We start from the raw sequence: 23473 nt of genomic DNA, 5'->3' as shown, positions 1-23473 counted from the left end.
TTAATAAATGTTTTTTCCAGTTATTATTAAGCTCTAAAATATTTTATTGGGTAGAAATTTTGAGGTTTTGTGAGTGGGAGGGGGGTTTTGAATATTGTTAAATGCAATGGGGGGGCATTGGAGTGAAAAAGGTTGAGAACCCCTGTATTAGACTATTAGAGTATTAAGACAATGACATCATGCATTTCTGTTGAGCTTAACAAAGCACGAAAACACACTTAAAGCACCAAAGGCTCTTCTGAAGCTGTATGATAGCTGTGTGTGACAAACACATGTGAGTCATTATTCCCTCAACATCTTGCTCTCCCTCAAAGCTCTGAGATGCATTAAGAAGAAAAGATTATATGTAAATATTTCTGACACAAAATTATCATATGGATTATTAATGAGTATTCTTAAGAGAATATGCCATATAGATGACTTTAATTTTTGCTTACGTCTCGTGTCTCAGATACTCGCCTATTTTCTGACTATTTCAGCAGCAAGAACATAAACGTTACATGGCCCAAACTTAACTTCTGATAGACCTCCGCAATCTCTCCGCAAAATAATCAAGACCTGTTGAGTAGTTTTAATGTCATTTAATACAATAAAATATTCATATAAATGATGAAACATAAATTCTACAGTATATAAAATAAATTGTTACATTATAACCAAACAAAGACTGCTTTTTATCTACTTTTTTTTTGGTGGTCTTTTTTATTTTTGCAACAGAGCAATCAACAACAACAAAAAATACCAATTTAAGAAGATTTGCATAGCGAGTGCGGATCCATTATCTGAAATCGATCTACACACCTAAAACTATAGTCACAAACTGAGCTCTACCTCTACAAATCTCTCAGTGTTGTACTCTTCACGGATGTGAACTTTTAACCGAGCCGAAAAGTGATGATATGAAGTGCTTGAGTTGTTTCCTTTGAAATGAATCTTTCCACCTGCTCGACCCATTCAGGCCCATATCAACCGACTGTGTGCACTATAGTATTGAGAGGGTAATCCTGTACTTCCACGATCATCCCTCGCCACACACTTTAATGACATCACAGTGAGTTCAAGGGAGGCCAGAGAGAAATTTCATCCACTGCTGGGCCACATTACTTCAGAAAAATAAACCCTTTACAAAATGTTTCAGATGTATGTCCTCTGACCACTATTCTGAAATTGAATTTTATTTATTATTGTTCACGTTAACTAATGTAGTTCACCAATGTTACGAAATGCAACCTTATTGTAAAGTGTTACAAAAACATCCATTAGGTTTGCATGAATTTTGAGGAGGATTGTCATTTTCCTTGTAAAGTCACACAAAGAAACGTGTGTTCAAACACTACAATCCTGTTTGAACTCACTTTATATTTGTATCTAGTGCTGATAACTTTGCCAGTGTGATTGTCTTAATATCAGGTTTAATTGTGTGATATTTCCTGACATTTGTTTTATATTATTTTCATACTGTCGGTTCTGTTATCATTCAGATTCTTTCTGAGTAGACACTGCCAGCCTCTCCTCCTCTGAGAAAACGCCCCTGCTAGTCACACATCTCTGTATATCTCTGAGAGAAATACAGTTCTTATTACTTGCTGGCTGGTTTCATTTATATTTCCCATAAATTGAAAATGAAATTGCTTACATTATCACTTTGCACGCTTAATAGAAACCCCTTAACAGAATGTATGCATCAAATGAATAAAAACTCAATTAGACAGGCCTTTAAAATATTTTCATTTGATGCTTGTTTTTTATTCCTTTCTAATTATGTGTATGTTTGAGCCATGGGGAAATCCTGGAGTCTGATTATTTGACCCTGCTGAACCTGGTATCTTTGACTATTTGCATAGCTTGCAAGAGGTGATGGTAATCACAAAAATAAACCAGGTAGTTTAGCCAAGCAAAAGCCGAGCGTGTCTCGGCTTGCCTTCAAGTTTGATTAATAGCTTTGTGTATGAAACAGAAGGAGGGGGATGTTTCTATGACTGCATTTCATAAAAATGTTGCTGTGTTTGCGTGTCTGTTTACTTCACAGGAATTACTTGTTGTTTTATACAGTTGTAAAATATGTGTCTTCTAGTGGAGAGGTGATAATGGGAGAGTGCCGCGGACAGAGCCATGGGGCACGCCGGCTAAAAGAGGTCATGACCAGACCTCATCAGTCATCGATCTAAACAGTAAATATGTTAGCAGGAAATTATGAGAATCTGAGGGCTGTTGGGTTTCATCATTTCTGTTCAAATAATAAAACCTCAAAGCTGACAAAAACTGTAACCAATGCAAGGCACTGAAATGAAACGCAGATCCTATCAGCAGGCTCTACACTTTTGACCCCAAAAAACTGTAATAAACACAACCACCAGTATTACTGTCTGTCCACTTTGATGCAAGCATTACACAAATTTATTCCAACTGGAGAAAATATACACTGTGTACTGGCTCGTTTAAAAATATGTAAACATGATCTTAACTTTTTTGTTTACATATTCTCAAGGAAATTAGTGATGCTTACCATGAGAAGCACAATGCTAATGTTTTCTGGGTGGTTGCTAGGTTTTTTTTAAACTGGTCATAATTTAATACTTGGGGTTATACATGAGGATTAGTAATAGTGATGCTTGCTTAAGAAAATGCTACTGATATTTTAAAAACTTGCAACAGTTTAATCTGACTTCAGCACAGTCAGCAGAGTATCATTGCTAAGAAAATTGCTTTCATACTGCCAATAGGTTACCAAAAAAGCAAAGTAATGAGTGCATTTCACTGAATTGGAGTTCTTTGGAAAATTGGGCCAAGGGGTCTCAAAATGGACCTCAAGATAATTGTTCCAAAATCTCCACTATCCACTGCAGACTGGTATACAGGAAACAGTGCGCCATGTTATCAGATAAGAAATGTTGAGAAGTGTAGAATGTAAGTGCTTTAAAGCATGTTGACTCACAGTGAAGTAGGCCGGCTTTGTTGTTTGGGTGGCAGAAGGCCATCTTGGTCTCCGGTGGTCGAGCTGTTGAGTCGGGTCCAGTTGTGTGTGTTGTTACAGTTGAGCGTCTGAGACTCTGTGCTGGAGTTTACCATCACACTGTTCCTCTTCTCCACTGCCGACACAAAACCAGAAACGTTGTTATTCTTAACAAGTTAATTTCTTAATTAAAGCTGATTTCTCCAGCCTCTTGTGTACTCTTGTGTAAGTTTTTCTTAAGGGGTCGCTTGTATTTCAATAAACTCAAGTTGCACTGCGGCTGGATCAACTATAACAAAAAGTGATTGAAATGTCTAAACCAGCGGTTCTCAAACTGGGGGCCATGACCCCTTGGGGAGGCCCAAGATGGATCAAAGGGGCCACAGATTTTGTGGTATTTTATAATTTATAGAAGTTTATCATATTTTTCGGAAGTTTGATTGCAAAAATATAAGACCACCACTGACGGTCCAGCATTGTATCACAGAATATATTTTTGGTTTAATTAAAATTCTAAGTTTAAGATTATAAGTCTTTATTTGGGGGCCGCAAAGCAATGCACATTACAAAAAGGAGGCCTTACAACAAAAAAGTGTGAGAACCATTGGTCTAAACGAATGGAGTTGAAAGTTTGTACGTCACATGCTAGCAGCTGTTACCACTGAATATGTGTTACTGTAGACTCTGCCAACTTGAAACTTGAATCTATTTTAATATTTGATACCATTGTTATTTGAATAATAATGGACTAATAATTTATGGACATGGAACTGAAATGTTTCCTTTGAGCCAACCTGATGCCCCGAGCAATATAAAATAGTTTATAGAAAAAAACACCTCAGGGGCCCAGAAAAAGAATTGAGATTTTTACATAAATCTGAAGCATATAATTGAACTAATGAATTTCTTTTACACAAAAGCATGAAGTGTACCTTTGTCTTTGTCTGAGAATGATGGGGTGTGAAATAGAGTGAGGGGTCTCTCGCTGCAGGACGGGGGCTTGTTGTCAGCACTTTTACGTCTGGGCAGGTTGAGTTGGGAGTTTCCTTGTCCTCCTCCACACACCGGCATGTCTTTAAATATCTGCACAGCGGAGATTCACATCAGCATACAGTGTCACAATAATGGGGTCAGTGTCTCTTCAAAAACAGCACGGACTCAAATGACTGCTACTCATGTAGGTCGGACAGGACCACTTAGATGCCTCTGGGCATAGAAAGGTCAATATTGCTGTATCTTGAAATATTTTTCTACACATTTTGTGTTTAAAAGACAAAATTAAAACTGTGATTAAAGGTCTAACACTATAGCAGTTTAGATTAAAGTTCATGTAAGACTAATACGTCAGTCTTGACAGAAAACTGTTTATGGAGGTTACAGGTCTTCATAGCTTTATGCAAAGTTTTATTCAAAGTGTGTTTGTAAATGTCAAGGTTGTAGGGTCAAGCTTATGTTACAGTCTGCTGGCTGTTTGTTTTACTGTACATACTGTATGTAACTGTACATTGTATATGTTGAAATAGATGACGGATAGCCTAACATCAAAGCATTATGAGTCATTTCTCAAGACCTCTCTCTCTCTCTGTTTTCTCAAGAGTTTTCCCAACTAGCTTGTATGCCAGGGTGTTGATATGCTGTTGTAAAGCGATGTGAGTGGTTGTTAGCATTTAATGTACTTGTTATGGTTTTCCGTGTGGTTCCAAGTGTTTAAAAGAGCCCACAAGATCGTGCTATTTTGGTAAATTGGAAAACTAATAGCTCACTTCTGTCTGAACAAACCGAGTGATTTAAAGTGTCATTCATGCTTTGCGTGTAAATCTAATAATTGTTTTTCACTCTCTGAGCGGGGGGTGGGGGAGTGGTCTTGTGTTGTGATGCTGGGGTCAGGTCCCGGAATCAGCCTTGAGCAGATTTACATGTTACCATGGCGACGCACTGTAAGCCGCTTTACCTTTAAGTCCCCGCTGGATTTGAAGTTACCTGTTACAGTAAACACAGGCCGAGCGAGACCCCTACAGAGGGTTTCACTGCCGGATAAACACAATGAATCAGAGCCGTCCCCTTCAACTGAGGATTTACATCTTTCATTCACACCCTGGTGCGAGCGGCACGGCTCATAAACGCTGTGTCGGGACACAAGTGACCAAAACCTACTGAGTCATTTCACTGTATGAACATAAACACTAGAGGTGGTGGTTGAAAGGCGTGTGACGAGACACTTATCCCATGAGACGAGACACGAGACTGAGTTCACAAGAACGAGACGAGATTTTTAATCTTTTTTAAAGAAATCCTCAATGATGAAATGTATAGGGAAAACAGTCTTTTATTCACCTTAAAAACACAAAATGAAGGCATTATAAAATCAACTTTCAAATTAAACTTCTAATTTAATGAATGCAGTAATAAACAATATGTAAACACTGCAATATGTTTTGAAAAAAATCTGCCAACGGGGTAAGAAAAATAATCTTGAATTAAGGTTTACCTTTTTTTTAGTCACTCAATTCATGATTATTTTTCTTACCCCATTGGCAGATTTTTTTGCTTGTTTTAAGGACAAATTCACTGAAATTTCATATTTTTTTACTAAAAACAAGACTTATTTTCTTAGGTCAGTTTGCTCATCAAGAAAATGATTCTTGATTCAAGAATGTTTAGACGTCTTTACCGGAAAATAAGAACAAAAGACTTAGTAGTAAGAAAGTCATTTTTTGCAGTGTGTAAGAGACAGATGATCTGATTTTGAAGTGGTTTGCCTGTGAATGTATTTAAAATAACGTAATAGCGCTTCCAAAGTGCTGCTGGCAGCGCGAACCGCCGCAGAAGCGCATGAAGGTTGAAACCCATACGTCTAGCGCGTGTTTACATAGAGAAATGGTGGGAAAGTAGCGCAGCGGGATGGAAAATCACGCTGTCTATATGAATGGCCGGGCCAGTCACTGTAGCTCACAGCAGAACATACTTTGTGCTGTTATTAGCGTGTTCTGTACAGTAATGAAAACAGGTCGCACCACAACAAAATGTGCACAGAAAAAATGTGCGATTAATCAGATTAATTTCTTTAATCGACTGACAGCACTACTTAAATGCATCTGTCACCCCCACTTGTCTCAGTATGATGTGCACAGTAGGGTGGTGCATGCTGAAGCTATAAAAAACAAGAGTCGGAGGGTCTGTTGATCTGATTTGATCTGTTTGTCTCATTTGTCAGTCGCTTTGGACACATGCATCTGCTAGATGACTGAATAAAAAACAAAGTTGTAATTAATCATGTAAAACGATCTGAATGACATGGTGTGAACACACCTTTAAGCTTTTAAATGACACGTTTGCTCAACCGTCATTTAGTTAATAAGTTAGCGGCTGTTGTTCAAACACAAAAGTAAAATTGTCCAGCATTGTCTCCAAGCTGTTGAGTGTCAATTATAACTATTTTTATATCATCAGAAGAATATAGCTGGGGGTGGGGTGCTTTATTTTCCCAGTAAAAGACATAGGATGGTCATTATTTACCCGTTCATGGTTCTCGATCAGGATTTCGATCACAATGTTCTGGAATTTGATGTCCATGATGGCGGCCACCGTCTCCTCCTGGGGTCTCAACAGCGTTGGGCCGAACACCACGCCGAGGTTTGCTACTGTCATCAGATTCTGCTGGTGGTGACTGGCCACTCTGGTGAAAAATAACAGCCTTTTAGTGTCAAAAATAGAATAAAATCTTTATTTATTCATCGCACGACCGAGCCAGTGAAAGTTGTTTCCATGACTTTCAGGTTACATAACCATGTTATATTACAGCGGCCCGTGAAAACCCGTCTGGCGGAGTAACCCGACCGTAATCACTAATACCACATACAATTAGAGTTTAGTTCATATATTTCACATGACGTGTAGATGAAATGCACATCAACCGATATGATCTTATTTTCTGGCAGCATGAGGAGAAATTGAAGTTGAAGCAGGGCACCTTTCACTTTAAAGCTAGGTAGGCAAACTGTTTTTTGGAATGCTGGTTGAAAGTTTCCACATCTGATAGCAATCAATAATAAGATAATCATCTTCTGTGGAAGCCTCAGGACCGTAAACTGATCTTCCAGTCATTGCATTCGGCAGAAAACATCACAAAAATGCCGTTTGGAATGCACCCTTCCTGACGCAATACTGACAAACATTGACCGCTTGAAGGGTGTCCGCGGGGTCTTATAAAGTATTAAAAGTTGATAAATTGAGAGAAAATGAAGGCCTTTAAAAAGTACTTGTTAAAAAATAAGTATAAAAAAGTCTTAAATGCCGTTTTCCAGGGTATTATATTTTGTATCATCTTTTCATATTTGTCCAAAGAGGTCGTATGCTAAAGTTTGCCTGAATTTAATCATTGAGTAGGCGAATAGTGGGAGGTCCATTTATACTCGGTTGTTAAATAACATCGTTGACTAATGGGGAAATGCAAGTTTTCCTGCAAATGGTTGGAGGATAAGGAGTTGAACCATGGCTGAGGGCCGTCTCCGTGAGGTGTACTGCTCTGTGTGTTTGAAGGCGATTAGCTTAGCCTCATTTCTCTTTCTAATAAACCTTGCATTGGGTTAAGTCTTAAAAGTATTCAATTTATCTCAATGATTTCTGTATATACCCTGGCTTGGCTATGAATAATTAGTGATAATGTTATGAATAACCATCAGTTTCTTGAACAAACCAATCATTTCATGTCCTAGCCTAGGGATACTTCACCCAAAAATAAAAATTATGTCATCATTTACTCACATTCGAGTTGTTCTAAACCTGTATAAATGTCTTTGACTGAACAAACAAATTACTGAAGAAAGTAACAGACACAAAGAATGTAGGACAGCAAATAGTTCTGGTGCACCTTTTGACTACCATTGTAGTTTTCCTACTATGGTAGTCAACGGTGTCCAAGAACTGATTCGTTACAAGCATTCGTCCAAATATCTTTTTCTGTGTTCAACCAAACAAAGGAATTTATACAGATTTGGAACAACTGGATATTTGGGTGAACTATCCCTTTAAGAGCACTATGGTAAAACTCCAAACCTGTACATCTGTGTCATCAGTCCAGTACAGCTGTAATGGGAGTACTCGGGGTGTGACGAATTAACCCCAAAACTCATTCACACAGTCGTTTTGATGAGAAAACTAAACAATCCCAAATGATAATTCAGTATCAACAAACCCATGTTGCATTGCACCTTTTCTCAGCAGATGAATGAACAGAAGATCTGCCAACCGCTGGTTTACAACTATTAAAAATGTAATTGTTGATCAGCATATTGGCAAGACTGAATCATCCAGGGTTTATTACCATTGAACGCTGATGACTGCCAGACTCGAAAACTGTACATCATTTGTTTCAAACGCGTCTTGATGGCGACTGATAAGTTTGTATTACAGCATTCAATCCCGACGCTCTGGCAAATGAGGATATGCAAATAAAAAGTTGGTTATTAAAAATTCTCTTCATTGGCTTTATGAATCTTTCTCATTCATCTGCTTTATTGAATTTCTTTCCCTTAGGGACTCTAAAATAGTCTCGGATCCATTGAGAGCGGGATCCACGGGCGTCAGTCAGGGTGTCAAATTAGACTGGCACAAAAGAAAATGGGAGCTGGTAAAAAGCTGAAGGACAGGTGGAGGAAAACAAGCTGTGCTCTTCAGCCGAGCGAATACAAAGGAGAAGGACCTTTTTTACAATGGCAATCCTTGTAAAGCCTTAGGCACTGCTGGCTTTGTAACACAGTAAAAGGGGCGTCAACACTCGAACTTACTTGGCCAAGTGTTTCATAAGAAGTTCCAGCATCTGTCGGTTCTTCTCTGGGAGACGGTGCACTATGGAGTGAATCTCCGCCACCCTCGCTTCAGGATTGTCTAGTTCTGGGGAGAAAGAAAAATGAGTCGCATCAAGCGAAAGCGAGCACTTTTCATGTAGTTTCGCATAAACTGAAGGAGTTTTATTGTTGGATTTTACTGCAGTGCATTCGCAGCAGGGGTGGAAGTCAGGAGAGACTTTCCATTGTGTGTGTTTCCACATTCACACACGCGTATAATACACAAACCATTACACATCTGAAATCATCGCTTCCTGACCTGATCCGCACCCATTATTCCAATAAAAGACCATTCATGCACAAGCTTCTGTGTCCCTCTGGATGCAAAAAAAACAGGGACGACGCCACCTACTGTATGTGACATCTACAAAAGTGTCCGTTAAGGGCAAAGCTAAGCCACCAGACGTGGACTCTTAAAGGTCAGTGAAATATTAGAGCAATCTATCCCACTGCCATGATATCCTAATAATCCCCAGTAACAACGGTACAAAGAGAAGTTGTTCTCCACTTGACAGAGGAATAAAATCAAGTTTGTATATGAATTATTTTAAATTAATGTGCGTTTGAAACCGTAGTAGACATGAAATGAGAGCGAGAGAGAGAGAGGGCATCAGACTATGTGACTGCCTTAAAGGACCCATTGTATGAAAGTCACATTTTTCTGTGTTTAAGTGCTATAATCGGGTCCCCTGTGCATCTAGTAAGCCAGAAAACGTGAAAAACAAGATCCCAGTAACTTTGCAAGCATGTGAGAAATCGAGCCGTTCAGATTTCGCTCCTGATGTGACATAGACGCAGGCTCTTATTATAATATTACCGCCCCTTAATCTACACGATTCCACCCACGGAGTCCTAACCTAGGAAGAGACAGGAGTGGATTTATTTTATTTTTAGTGGAAATCCCTCAGAAATCATAAGTAAAAACCTGCTTGTTTGCGCGAATCACTTCAAGCCGGAGTGCTTTATCAACCTGGGACAGTACAAGCAGGATTAGCTTCAAAGTTGTTCCTCAGAGGGATCGAGACCGACTGAATGAGACAAAACTGCCGATGTAAGTAATATTTATCAACAGTCTGAATTGACGTATATGTACCGTATATATAGGAGGATAACGTTAGCATACGATAGCGAAGGGAGCTAAGTCAGTCATGGGCTAAACATTCAAAGCCAGTGTTAAACTTACTCTATATTTATATGTTATTTGGCAAATGGGCACTTGGAGTTTAGCTGTATGTATGTTAATACATTATGTGCGTTAATATGTTCAGCTGAGGCAAGCTGTTTGTTTTGCTAATGAACACTGGGGTTAGTTTCATTTTAAAGTCTCAAATCATTCGTCCTTAGGCTGAAAAATCTGCCACAGCAAACTAGTTATGCTCTCACGTTATGTGTGTAACGTTATAACTTGTCAAAGTCAAGCGCTAAAACCCTCGTAGTTCTGCTGAGATCTGCAGGTGCGCATTCTGTGGATTTTGAGCAAGCATACACGCACAACGTGAGCGCATCAGGATGTGCTGTTTGCTGTGACAGATTTTTTAGTCTCTGGACGAATAATTTGAGACGTTTAAAACGAAACTAACCACAGAGAAGTTCAGGAAACATAATTTAGCTAAACCATCGCCATGGCAGTTACTACACGTGTGTTGTGTTGACACGCCGGACAGAAGGGGGGTGGAGTGCGCTCTAACTTATTATCAGTTAAAGAGACTGAGCGTAGCTGTTTTTGACGAGGCAAAAGGTGTTTTGTTTACACAACCATTGAGTGTTTTTAATCAAAATATGTTCCAGACATTTCATGAAGACCCTAATAAATCATACCAACTTGTTGAAAGTGCTCATTTAATGAGTCCTTTAAAAACATACAAACCGCTTACTGCACTAAAAAATGAATTTCTTCTTGTTTTGTTTTCTACTACAAATATCTAGTAAAGTTTCTAAATCAAGATACATTTACTTGAGTGTATAAGTTTATATAAAACAAGCAAAAAATCTGCCAATGGGATAAAAAGTCAAAAGTGCCCCAGAACTGTTTGCTTGCCGACATTCTTCAAAATATCTTCTTTTGTGTTCAACAGAACAACAGAATCTTTTTTCTACTATGGTAGTCAATGATGCTTCAGAACTGTCAGTCGCTAACATTCTTCCAAATATTTTTCTTTGTGTTCAACCAAACAAACAAATATATACAGGTTTGGAACAACTTGAGGTTGAGTAAATGATGCAGACCTGCAAACTCGGAAGAGGTGAAAAAGGTGACCACCATACCGCCATTTGGGTTGTTGGGTGCCGCGCCTGATGCTATGATGTTGCCTGTATCTGTGCATTGTATGTTCAAAAATGTCAGGATTTCTATTCATCCGAACTCCACGTGGCCACACCAAAAAATGAGAAACTAAACCAAAGGTGACAATTCAATGAGGCAGATTCTTGTCAAATATGATGTGGCAAGTGATAAAAACCTTGTTTGTCAGTAATATATGCCATGAAATGTCAATCAAAGTTTAAAACTTTTTCTTTGACTCAAGAACGAAACTAATTTGCGTTTGAAACATCATAAAGGTTTTCATTTTTGGTTGAACTGTTACTTTAATAAAAAGAATGTAAAATGTAGCCTAACGCCTCGTCTGAAATATTTATGACCCATATTTTTTTTTCATTTCTCTGAGCAAAAAGTTACGTTTGGACTGCGCCTGCAAGCATTGCTGATATTAAACACAGAGCAGAAGAGAGCGAGAGCGATCGCTGAAGCTGAACTCACACACTCATTTTAACACTCTTTACCTTCTCCAGTTACAAACACATTCACACGCACCCTCTCTCTCTCTGACTCTGACTCTCTCTCGCTCTCTCTCTATTGCGCTCGCTCTCTGACTCGCTCTCGCTCTCTGACTCTCTCTCTGTGTCTCTCTCTCTCTCTCTGACTCTCTCTCTCTCTCTCTCTCGCTCTTTGCCTCTCTCTCTCTCTCTCTCTCTCTCGCTCTCTCTCTTTCTGACTCTCTCACTCCTTTCTCTCCCCCTTCGTCTTTTCCCATTTCCTCTTAGTATCTTTCCTGACTCACTCTCTCTTTATTCTCTGCTCTCTCTGCTCTTCCTCTCTCGCTCTCTACTACTCGTCGTGTCTCTCTCTCCCTTTCTCTCTTCGTCTCCCTCTTCACTCTCACTCCTCTCTTTCTCTCTCTGTGTTCCTTCTCTCTCGACCCTGTTCTCTCTCTCGTCTCTTTATCTGATTCTCTCTCCTCCTCCACTCCCTCGCCGCTGACATCTCCTCCGCTCTCTCTCTCTCTCTCTCTCTCTCTCTCTCTCTCTCTCTTTCTCTCTCTCTCTCGCTCTCTGACTCACTCTCTGTGTCTCTCTCTCCCTCTCTCTCTCTTTCTCTCCCTCTTTCTCTTTCTGACTCACTCTCTCTCTCTCTCTCTGACTCTCCCTCTCTCTCTCTCTCTCTCGCTCTTTCTCTTTCTGACTCACACTCTCTCTCTATCTCTCGCTCCCTGACTCTCTCTCTATGACTCTCTCTCTTTCTCTTTCAATGATTCTCTCTCTCTCTCTCTCTCTCTCTTTCTCTCTCTATCTCTCTGACTCTCTCTCTCTTTCTCTCTCTCTCTCTTTCTATGATTCTCACTCTCACTCGCTCTCTGACTCTCTCTCTCTTTCTCGCTCTCTGACTCTCTCTCTTTCTCTGACTCTCTCTCGCTCTCTGACTCTCTCTGTCTCTCTCCAAACTCCAGATGGCACCTTGCCCTTTATCACATAAATGCCTCACACAGACAGGAATGAACAAGGGGACAGGGAGGGGTGGACCTCTCCGAAAAGAGTTCACATGAGGACAAAGGCCTAACGTCACCCTAAACCACCTGGTGAGAAAAAAACGAAAAACACAAAAAGAGAAAGATGATAGGTTTTTGTCTGGTTTTCAAGTAAAGACCAACTTTTAAAAACAGATACATGCAAGCAGATATCGTGCAAGATACTATGACAAGTTATGCTAATAAACATTAGGCCTAATTTACGGACTTAATATTATTACTTTTGTGCGTGCAACGAATATAGCTAAACATTTCTCTTGATTTAAGAATAGTTTTCTCTTGTTTTGAGATGCAATGTACAGTATAAAACGCATTCATTAAAAACACAAAGTTAAGCTTGCGAGTGAAATGCAGTAGGTCTGGAGGAGGGACAACATCCCCCCGGGTCTCAGACAACAGCCGCCACACACTGTAAATCCATTTGCTTTCCTCCACGCCCCGATTTCCTGTTTCTGACCGAGTCTCGCTGGCTCTCGAGCCGGCTAATGTGTCTTATCAAATACTATCACAGTAACAGTATCAAATAGTCAAAACAGATGAGGGGGAAAGAAGCGTAACCAGACAAACCAGACAAACGGGAACGGAACGGAGAGAAACTCACTGGCTGCTTTGATGAAGCTCCTCTGATACTGGTATGTCATCAGCGGCGCTGGCAACATCCTGGTGACAGATAAAATGAAAATATGATTAGATAACAGGCAAGTAAATACTCTCTTCGAAGGAAGAGCTTTTATTTTGAAGCTTGCAAAAATGTGTAGCATTTCAGTAATGGCGCCTCATGTTTTAATGTCATACAGCCATTACTATACTTAATAACAGTGTTGGGTGTAACTAGTTACTAAGTAATTAGTTACTGTAATTTAATTACTTTTCCCTTGAAAAAGTAAAGTAAGGGATTACTCTTATTTTTTTCTGTAATTTAATTACAGTTACTTTTGATGTAATTAAACTAAATACTTTATGTAATATATGTGTGTGCAATAGTGGAATTGACATCAAAATTCAAAGTCTAACTTTAAAATCTGTGCTTTAATGTATAATTCTCACATTTGTAATACTTTGGTCAGTTAATAAGAGTACTTTATGTACTTTAATATTATTTATTTGAATGAATTAAAAGAGCCGTTTCATGCCTATCCTTGAATCACTTAACTAATCAAGGTTGCTGTAGGATATAGAAAGTAATAAGTAACTAAATACTTTTTGGAGAGAGTAATTTGTACAGTAATCTAATTACACTATTGAATATGTAATTAGTAACTAGTAATTAATTACTTTTTGAGAGTAACTTACCCAACACTGCTTAATAACATTACCTTCATGCATTTCTCAGATGCTTTTATCCATTATGACTTCGAGGTATACGTTTTATCAGCATGTCTGCTCCTTCACGTCCTATCCTAATACAGCAACCAGATTTATAGTTTCTGACAAAATTGTGAGCGGTTGCCAAGAAATAAGCCCACCCCAATTCTACAATTTTCTAGTTTTAGAGACGGCTATGTAGACTTTTTTTATTTAAATTTTCACAAGGTTAGTTGTAATAAAAATTTGAAAAAAAATAATGACGAATACAAACAATTGACTCGGCCTCATGCCATCCCAGGTGTATATGACTTCCTTTCTTCAGAACACAAACAAAAAAATCAGACTATTTGATAACTAGATAACTAATTTATTAAATCGAAAACTCGAGTTGACTAAGTGGTGGAAATTTTTCTGAAAATTCCATGGGAACTTCACCCAAAAATAAAAAAACTGTCATCCCACCCCCAGTTCTATGATATTCTGGTTTTAGATTTTTTTTGGTCCACCTGTTTAATTCTGATTAACTGGTTGCAATTTCAGTTGTAATAAAAAATGAAATACAATTATTACAAATAATTTATTCACTTTTTTTTTTTACAAATAATTGGCTCATGCCATCCCATGTTTATACGTCTCATGACTAAATAGATTTAAAGTTATTAATGTACCACCATTTGAATCTCGAGTACCGATGAACTGATAACATTTCAATTTCGCCAACCAATCTCAAAATATTTAAAATTTTCTTTTACAAACGTACTGTTTAACTTCAGAAGAAGAGTTTGGTTCCAAAATAAGATTTTAAAAACTCCGTTTTAAAAATTTTCAAAAATCATGTTTTTGTTATGTTTTTATTGTGTTTTATTGTGTTAGTTAGCTGTATTTTTTGTTTGTTATTATGGCTTAAATCAAAACAAACCAACTGCAGTTTGATTGATATTAATTGGAATGCACAATAAAAAACATGATTTTTGAAAACATTTTAAAAACGGAGATATCTCATTTTGGATTAATCCACTGGAGTCATTTGGATTACTTTAATGATGGACGTATGCGTTGTTTGCCGATTCAACATTGTGAGTCCCATTTAAAAACATAACATGTCTGCATTTTAATAAAATTGCCCATGTGTAAACGCCTGAAGAAAGGAAGTCATACATCTGGGATGGCACGAGGGTGAGTAACTTGAAAGAATTTTCATTTACGGTTGAAAAAGTTGTAGGTTGGTTCCTAGGGAGCGCATAAACTGATAACATACAAAGCATCTGCCAAATGCATAAATGTAATGCTCGTACCAGAAACGTGTCTGAAACCGAGTTGAGATTTTTTCAGTGTTAAATTTAGAAAAAAGCCTCCAGTCGCTCTATCCAGCTGGAGCTGATAGGGAGACGTGTTCAACGCCCTGCGTGACGCCCGCGGGCGATCGTGCTGACTCTGCAGGAGCCAATGCAAATGGAGGCAGGTGAAAGCTTTTGACACGCTGTGGTCAGGCTGGTACCTCAGATAGTGCTTTATAGCGCTGGTGATGGTCTTGATCTCCCACTCTGTGCTGTCCAGCTCAACATCCGCACAGGTTTTGGGGTCTAAATACAGAATAACATAGTTGCAGCAGGTGTTATATTGATTGATGTGTCAACAAGCACTACTCTGTACATACTGTGAAGTCATATGATGTGCAGTTATCACACATGAAAGATCTACAGTATCTCTAGTGCATCTAAAAATATATGATATACGCCAGTGAACTGTACGTATGTCAGCAGAATCGCAATGATTTCCTAAAGCAAAACTGTCAAAGAAAATAATTCTCCTAGAGAGAGACAGTTGAAGGCTGGTGCTTTCCCTTCCAGCGACACAACAGCACCCAAGTCTATTCATCTGCTTTTACCACGAGGTGTGGCGGCATTCCTGTCACTCTAGCATGACAAGAGTATTCAGAGTGCGTTTGAACTTCAACAGGTGATAATTATTGTAAAAACAATAATGGCAATAATTCAGTATGGTATTTTGTGGTGTGTTGATACTATGCAGAAAGGGAGGGGCACGTATATCAGATACATCATCTTCAGCGAGGTGCCAAACATTTGCGGTCAATGCGTTCAACTATCACATGACTTCTAAAAAATGTCAGACTTCTAAAAATCTGATTTTCATAGACTGCGCATGCACGCTTTTGTGGCCTGAACTTAACTTCCGGCACACATCCGCAAAGAATAGTGTCCCTGTAGATTATTTCTGATTACATGCAAAATAAATAGCGCGTAAATTATCTTAGCTAGCAAGTTAAAAGTATGTCTAGCCAGTATTACTTTGGGTTAACGGTCGAAAACCGTTGCTTGGCTAAACCTATACGACCCATTCAACATATTGTTTATTTAATAGAATTAATCTACAATCAAATTCAACAAATTGTTTATTTAATTAAATTGTTATCCAATACAATATAAATTAAAATTCTTATAAATTAAATACAATTTAAATAGTTATATTAGCAACTGGCAAGACCGATCAACAAACACAGACCGGAAGTTAACTTTGGGCCCAGAGCAATGTAATGTTTCTAAAATACAAAATAACATGCAGAAATTCTGAGACGGCAGTTGAACCATAAAAAAATATAAGTGTAACGTTACAAGTAAAAAAAATGTAATTGAAGCAACACTAATCTTGAGGGGAAAAAGGAAATCACAATATTATACCAAAAATAATAGGTTGTTGATGTACTGTATCAGCTTTCTTATTTAAAATGCATATTGAGTATATAGTTCAATTATATTTTTGGAATGTTTAAAAACATTTTTGGCACATCAGGACCCTTATTAGAGATTATGCTACAGATTTATTCTCGTAATTTATTAAAAAGTATTACAATATTTTGTAATGTGACTTGTCCTACTGGTTCACTGCTGCGCTACTATCTTTATTGTGCGTTTGTATACTCTTTAATGATCTGTGATAATGATTTGTGATGGTCTTGAAAGCATCAGTTGGAACGGGTTATAAACGCATAATGTTCTGCACTATGTACCATCGTTTTGCGGTAAAATTGTGTTTAGAAATTTATAGCTGTCATAAAGTTGTATGACCCAACAATTACTGCAAATTAAACCCAATTTTTAAGTCATTAAACACATTCAATAAACCCATATTAAAATCTAAAAATATGATCAAAGTGAACGGTATAAAAACATTTAGGGCTGGTTTCCCGGACGGGGTTTTAGCCTAATCCCAGACTACTTTAAAAATGAGTGGCATCTTGATCGAAAACAACTTGCACTTGCATATCTTAAAATATATCAGTGCGATTGTTTTGTCTCAAGATGCACACTGTAATGTTTGTTTGTAAAGCATGTTTTTAAAAACGCCTTAAATATCCTAATTTAACTAAGGCCTAGTCCTGGTTTAGGCTAAGCCCTGTCCGGGAAACCGCCCCATAATTGTTTAATTACTGTATATTTACTGATAAATTGTGGTGGGATGAGTGAAAATGTTGGCAGGGCAAGTAAATATTTGAACTATTGCCCTAAAAATCCTTTCCAGCCCTGAAAGTTAAAAAAAATGTATGGATTCTTCCACATTTCTACACGGTATTAGTCCAAACACTAAAAGCTGGAAAATATACATGTCTGGCAAAACTCGATTTCATTTCAATCTCCTGAAGCTAATCGAAATGAATGCCAGCGTGGTGTCGCCTCTCACCCATTGCCATGCTGATCAGTTTCTGAACTCTGGAGTTCACACCAACGATCCTGTACAGCCCCTGTTCATCAATACCTGTGACAACACAAGAGACCATCATCACACGTAATCACATGACCATCTGACCTGCACGCTCGTACAGAAACACCAGACTAGCTTACCTCTCGTTTCCACGGCATAGATGAACTTTTTGATGACGTTGAAGCCGATGACATCCAGCTGAGCCACTACATTGAAGACACATTGTGAGACAAACAAGCACTTAGTAAAAACAAACACGGTTAAGAGTTACAATGTGTTCATGAAAGTGATAATGAAGGGCATGTGGTACTGAACAAAAATACAGGTGAGGTTGAATGTATATAAATTATTTTCTGTGTACTGTTCCTTTATGAGTCAACACCCCCCCCCCACCAGGCAAGAATATGCAATGGCAGATGACTGAATTGGCAGCACACTTACTGGCTTCATTCTGGCTGTCACGATTCAAGGTGTAAACCTGTGAGATGAGACATTTTAGTTATGGTTTTGGCTTTTAACACAGCAGCTTCGTATAAAAATGAAAATCAATTTACGTAATGAGCACCAATTTGTGGGCAAATGCAAACATGCCGTTTCAGCACATCATACTGACGCAGATTTGTGCTGTGTGTTTCAGAGCTCATAGTATTTGAACTAATTGCTTTCAGGATGCAATCGCAATTCAAAAAATATTTCTTAGTATTTTATCAGGTTTTCTAAAACAAATTTCTGAAAATTCGTTGAAAAGTTGTCATGAAAAGAAAATTTATGATGACGTTTCTTCCGAAGTGGGACGTAAAACAGCTTTTGGATTGTTAAAAGTAGGGCAGGGCTTGATTTAGACTTTTGGGAATTGATTGGATTGTTGGAAGCCTTGCCATTGGACAGTCAGTATAGCCCCGCCCTCAGGCGATGACATACGTACATACATTCGGAGGAAAGATGTCGTTCGGAGGGAGAGGAAAAGTTTCTGATTTCGATTAAAGGTTATGAGGGCAAAAAATCATTATAATAAACAGCGCAAATGAAAAATAAGAATTGTTACATTTTATTCATGATGACTATAAATTAAGATACAAAACTAAGAATTAAAATGATGATACGGTTTAAGTTTTGCTTTAAGAAAGAAATTTTTATTTAAAAAAATAAGTTTTCCACACAAAAAAACTTTTTTCTTACCTATTGGCAAATATTTGTATTGTTGTAAACATAAACTCCCAATTCTTTCAGTAAAGGAGACTTAATATTATGATATCTTGTCATTTTACTTCTGACGTCAATGTATCTTGTTATAATTTGCAACAACAGATAAATCACGTTTTTAATGTGTTAGCTGTATTTTTATTTATTATTACTTCATCAAAATAACCCCAAACATGTTTTTTGAAAATTTCGAAAAACAGAGTTATCTGTTTTTGCAAATTAACTCAAAGTATTTTCAGATATTCGTACTAGAAAACAAGACAAAAAAAATCACTTTTTCCAGTGTAGACTTTAACTTGGAATAAATTGCGGCCAATATCAACTAATTGTTTATTTGAATGCACTGTCTGTCTTGCACCCGGTACGCAAAAATAATGCAAATCAGGCCATCACGCTAACAAACCCAAAATAGAAGTGTTAGTTTAGGACGCAATTCAACAGCTCGCAGGCTGGTTTAAAGCGGTAGGTTGCTGATCAAACGGCGCACTGATGCGATCTGGTGTATTTCACTGGATCAGCATCACTCCAGACATCTGAACTGCCGTGACACAACTGAATATTTGCCCAGTTATAAACGCATTTTTATTTTATAATCACTTAATTATATAATTTCAGCTGCCATGATCAAGAGATGATGAACACAAACATCTCTTTTAAACAAAGCTCTATTTACCACCTGTTTTCAGCATGTGGCAACAGCGCATCAACTCGATGTGCCAGGCAAATACTGTATGTCAGACTGTTGCGAAAAAGGCGGAGTGTTTGCAGTTAAATGAATAACAATTGCGCCATGTATTGATTATTGCTTAGATGTTGCTCTTTTATATCTCAGGAATTCTTACGAGAAGTTTTCAGTTGTTTCATTTCACAGATGTAGTCTCAGAAATATAAACAGAAACAAATGAGAATTGTAAAAATACATGAAGAGAATAGCTGTGCAATTAATGTTGATTGTATAGGTAAAATAACACGAATTTGGTTAAATTCGATAAGAAATCTTTAAGTTCATATCAAGATCTTCAATGATGTTGAATTTTGATTGCAGTCTTAAAATATCTGAGCTCGGTTTCTGACATCATTGAGATCTCTTCTAAAACTTTAAAGGAGAAATATCTGAGACGAGTTCCCATTTGCTCTCCAGGAGAAATAATTGAGATATTACACACAATTTTTCTCATGAGTACGCCAGTGTATACCCTGTTAAACTGGATTGTGGGTGGACAGAAAAAGTGACGCAGGTTTTTGCGTTGAATGAAACCATCTCTGCGTCATTTACTATGCTTAGACCTCCCAACTTCATCCGAAACATTAGTCCTAAAAAAAACACTCGGGTAAAGTGCTGTATCTGAATTCAGAGCAAAGGGTCTAAACGTGCATATGTATGAGACCCTTATGAATCTCATGAATATGCAGTTCAAGTGAGAATACGGTTTATCAGGTGTAGGCCTATTCAGAACGCAAGTGAAACGCTCCGTCTATCAGATGCGAGAGCGAAACAAATGTATGATCTCTGAGATAAAGTACCGGCTCTCTTCCGTCCATGGCTTCCATCCAGAGTCTGCGGTCTTCCTCCGACATAGCCTGCATGGTGATCACCCCAGGCCTGAACACATGCGCGCACACACAACGGTTAGTCAATGTAATAAACAATCATAATGCACAAAAAAGTGTGAAAAAAATTTTTTCACAAAAAAAAAACTTAGCTTTGTATAATGTGGTAGGCTATATGAGACCAGTTCTATTGCACTTATGCTTTTTGTTGTCCTTATGTTGTTCCAATTGCTTCCATTGTTTACCTCATTTGTAAGTCGCTTTGGATAAAAGCGTCTACTAAATACTGTATTTACGCTATTGAAAATAACCGGTAAGCAAATTAAAACATACGTTTGAAAGAGTAAAAAGTGAAAAAAAATGATCGATACCAAAACACCAAATTAGACACGCCCCATTTCCAAAACCCTCGCATGACAAACTACCTCGCGTCAGCTTCCTGTTTCCCATATAAGGGCTGCCCTGGGAGCTTGTAAAAAGACTGGCAGGCAGAAAGCGTCTCGAAGCATTAAACACAGAATGCAACCGTGCATTTTTTGTTAGCGGTGTAAATACAGTCACAGAGACGGATCCTTTAAAACACTCGGTGACGTTCAGATCTGTCTGGACGTTAATTCCAACATTTACGGCCGTTATAAAAAAGAAAGCGTTCCTAAAGCGAGTGCGAGTCCTCGGGGTCAGAATGCCCACAGATGAAGAAACACCCATAAATCACACTGTAGTCTTATATAAGACTGAGATTTTTCATCGCTATCCATGTGTCTGCTTCGACTACAAGTAAAGAAGTACATTTTGAAAACATACAAGCTCCACAAAATGACAACATTTCTTGGACTGTCCTAAATTTGTCTCGTCTATCCACAAACTCAATAAACCGGGGCCGCTTCTATTACAGTAAGTCTGTGCGAGCTGGTGTGGACTAACCTTCAGCCGTCAGCAGGTTAAAGGGGTCATATGGCACGAATACGTGTTTCTCTGTGTCTTTGGTGTGTTATAAGTCCATGGCATATATTAGACACGTAAAATTGCAAAAATTAAAGTTTCGGAACAAAAGATGCATTCTATCTAAAAGCGAATGCTCACCCAGACCTGCCTGAAACGCCTCGTGTAACCACACCCCCACAAATCTACGTCAGTTCGTGGTATGATTTGACTAAGACTGCCCAAATGTATACACAAGTAAGGTGGGCGTACCTGTCAGTACAATTACCATATTTGGAACATCAGGTACCAAAGCAAGAGGCGTTACATTTACGTCACACGCTTGCAGTATTCGACCAATCACTACGCACTGGTTAACTGGCCAATCATAGCACACCTTGCTTTTCAGAGCGATGAGCTTTGTTAAAAATCTGTGCGTTTCAGAGAGGCGGGGCAAAGAGGAGATACAAACATGCACGGTATGTGGAAAATACAGAGTTTTTTAACCTTAAATCGTGTTTACACATTGCATTACATCTAAAACCATTATTCGTTTTAGTCATATGACCCCTTTAATGGTGTCTATGTGCTGATTCACCTGCCATGATGAAATATTAAGAGGTTTTCCAATACAAGGTACAGAGAGCACACTGCCTTCTACTTCATGTTCTGCTAAATCACTGTAAGCATCATCGACAACAATCGTTCACTGTCTGACTTTCACAAGTCTCTTTGTTCAGACTGAACACCGTTGGATCTTTAGGACTGTCTGTCTGTCCTGCCATTTTCCAAATTGTGAAATCACATGCTTGTGTTCAGACAGCGAGATGGTGATGATCATCATTGGTTGCCTTAGTAATGCTTTAAATGTCAGCTTAATCAATTCACATCATCCACTATATGAAGACAGAACGAGTGAACGGTGAATTCAGACACAGGTCGTGTCAGGTACAGATCCATCCGCATGATTTTCCAACATTCACGGCTGTTTTTTAAAGCCAGTGTGAGAGTCCAGAGGGTCAGAATGCCCACAGGTGAAACACCCATCAATCACATTGTGGTTTTATTTAAAACTCAGATTTTTCTCATCGCAGCTGCAGAATAGATATGAATGCTACTATGCAGTTCTGTATGCGTGACATCACACACAATACCGGACAAAAGTTTGGAAACGCTTGACTGAAATGTTTCGAATGATCTTAAAAATAAATGAATCTCAAAATTACTCTCAAGTTGTGTGCTTACATTTTTGAAATGACGTTTGTAGACAAAAAATAAATAAAATTGTGCCAACTTTCCAATTGCTGTCCTTAGAAACCAAAAACAATTATTTCAATATTTTTTTAAATGGATGACTTGGACCAAATAATAAAGAAAACGCAGCCGATAGGAGCCCGAAAAGATGGGAACTCATTCAATACTCCTTAAAAAGCTTCCCAGGTGAAACCTCAAGAAGCTGAATGATAAAATGCCAAGTGTATGATTTTGCAATTTTTAGTCAAATGGTGGCAACTCTAAAACTTTTAAAATATAATTTTAGCATATTTTAGTTTAAATTGATTTTACATGCTTTTATTCATAATTCACAGTTACAATTGATAAGAATACTACTATTCTAAGGTTGAAAAAATATAAATGTACACATTTTTACTGGTAGTGCTACATCAAATAACAGGGAAAAAACACTTAAAATTTGATGACAAAGGAGGATTGATGCATTTCCAAATTTCACTTAAATATGCAATACGAGTAAACAGTGCTCATAAACAGCTGTTTAAGCTGTAGCCCCGCTTGAAATGAATAGATCAGGGGTATTCAATTAAAGTTCCAAGAGGTCCAGCCTTTATATTTTCTTCCAAACGGAGGTCCGGAGAATATGTTTTTTTTTATAAATATTTTTTAATCTATTTAGCCCAGTTGGATATACTGTATAAAAGAATTGATCTTTTATCAGGCCATTTATTTTATATTTTGATATCCACAGTATGTATGTATTGTAGGCTCTGTGGCTTAGGGGAATGCCGTCACGGTTTGTGCACAGAACCCAAGCGCAGGCAGATGGGGGGGGTAACAAAAATACTTTATTTGTACAAAACTGAAATAAAAACCCACGATGGGGAAAACACTAAAGAAACGAATCAAACACAACACTTCCCTCGGGGGAGGGG

The 23473-nt window shown here is 38.1% G+C and overlaps 1 protein-coding gene across 1 annotated transcript in view; it reads right to left on the bottom strand.

Moving 5' to 3' along the window:
* Window positions 1-23473, bottom strand: part of LOC130570011 (rho GTPase-activating protein 26-like) — a 103699-nt gene that overhangs the window by 10808 nt on the left and 69418 nt on the right. The window contains exons 11-20 of the mRNA XM_057360060.1: window positions 20358-20436; window positions 18072-18108; window positions 17771-17836; window positions 17610-17684; window positions 15409-15493; window positions 13204-13262; window positions 8740-8845; window positions 6470-6629; window positions 3886-4036; window positions 2936-3089 (exon numbers count right to left, since the gene is read on the bottom strand). Of these exons, the coding sequence (XP_057216043.1) occupies window positions 2936-3089; window positions 3886-4036; window positions 6470-6629; window positions 8740-8845; window positions 13204-13262; window positions 15409-15493; window positions 17610-17684; window positions 17771-17836; window positions 18072-18108; window positions 20358-20436 (972 nt within the window). The remainder of the gene's footprint in view (window positions 1-2935; window positions 3090-3885; window positions 4037-6469; window positions 6630-8739; window positions 8846-13203; window positions 13263-15408; window positions 15494-17609; window positions 17685-17770; window positions 17837-18071; window positions 18109-20357; window positions 20437-23473) is intronic.

The sequence above is a fragment of the Triplophysa rosa genome, linkage group LG19 (genome assembly GCF_024868665.1).
Source record: "Triplophysa rosa linkage group LG19, Trosa_1v2, whole genome shotgun sequence".
In the NCBI taxonomy this organism is placed as follows: domain Eukaryota; kingdom Metazoa; phylum Chordata; class Actinopteri; order Cypriniformes; family Nemacheilidae; genus Triplophysa; species Triplophysa rosa.
Note: the sequence above shows the minus strand (reverse complement) of the source record. Positions and strands in the feature narration are given on the sequence as shown.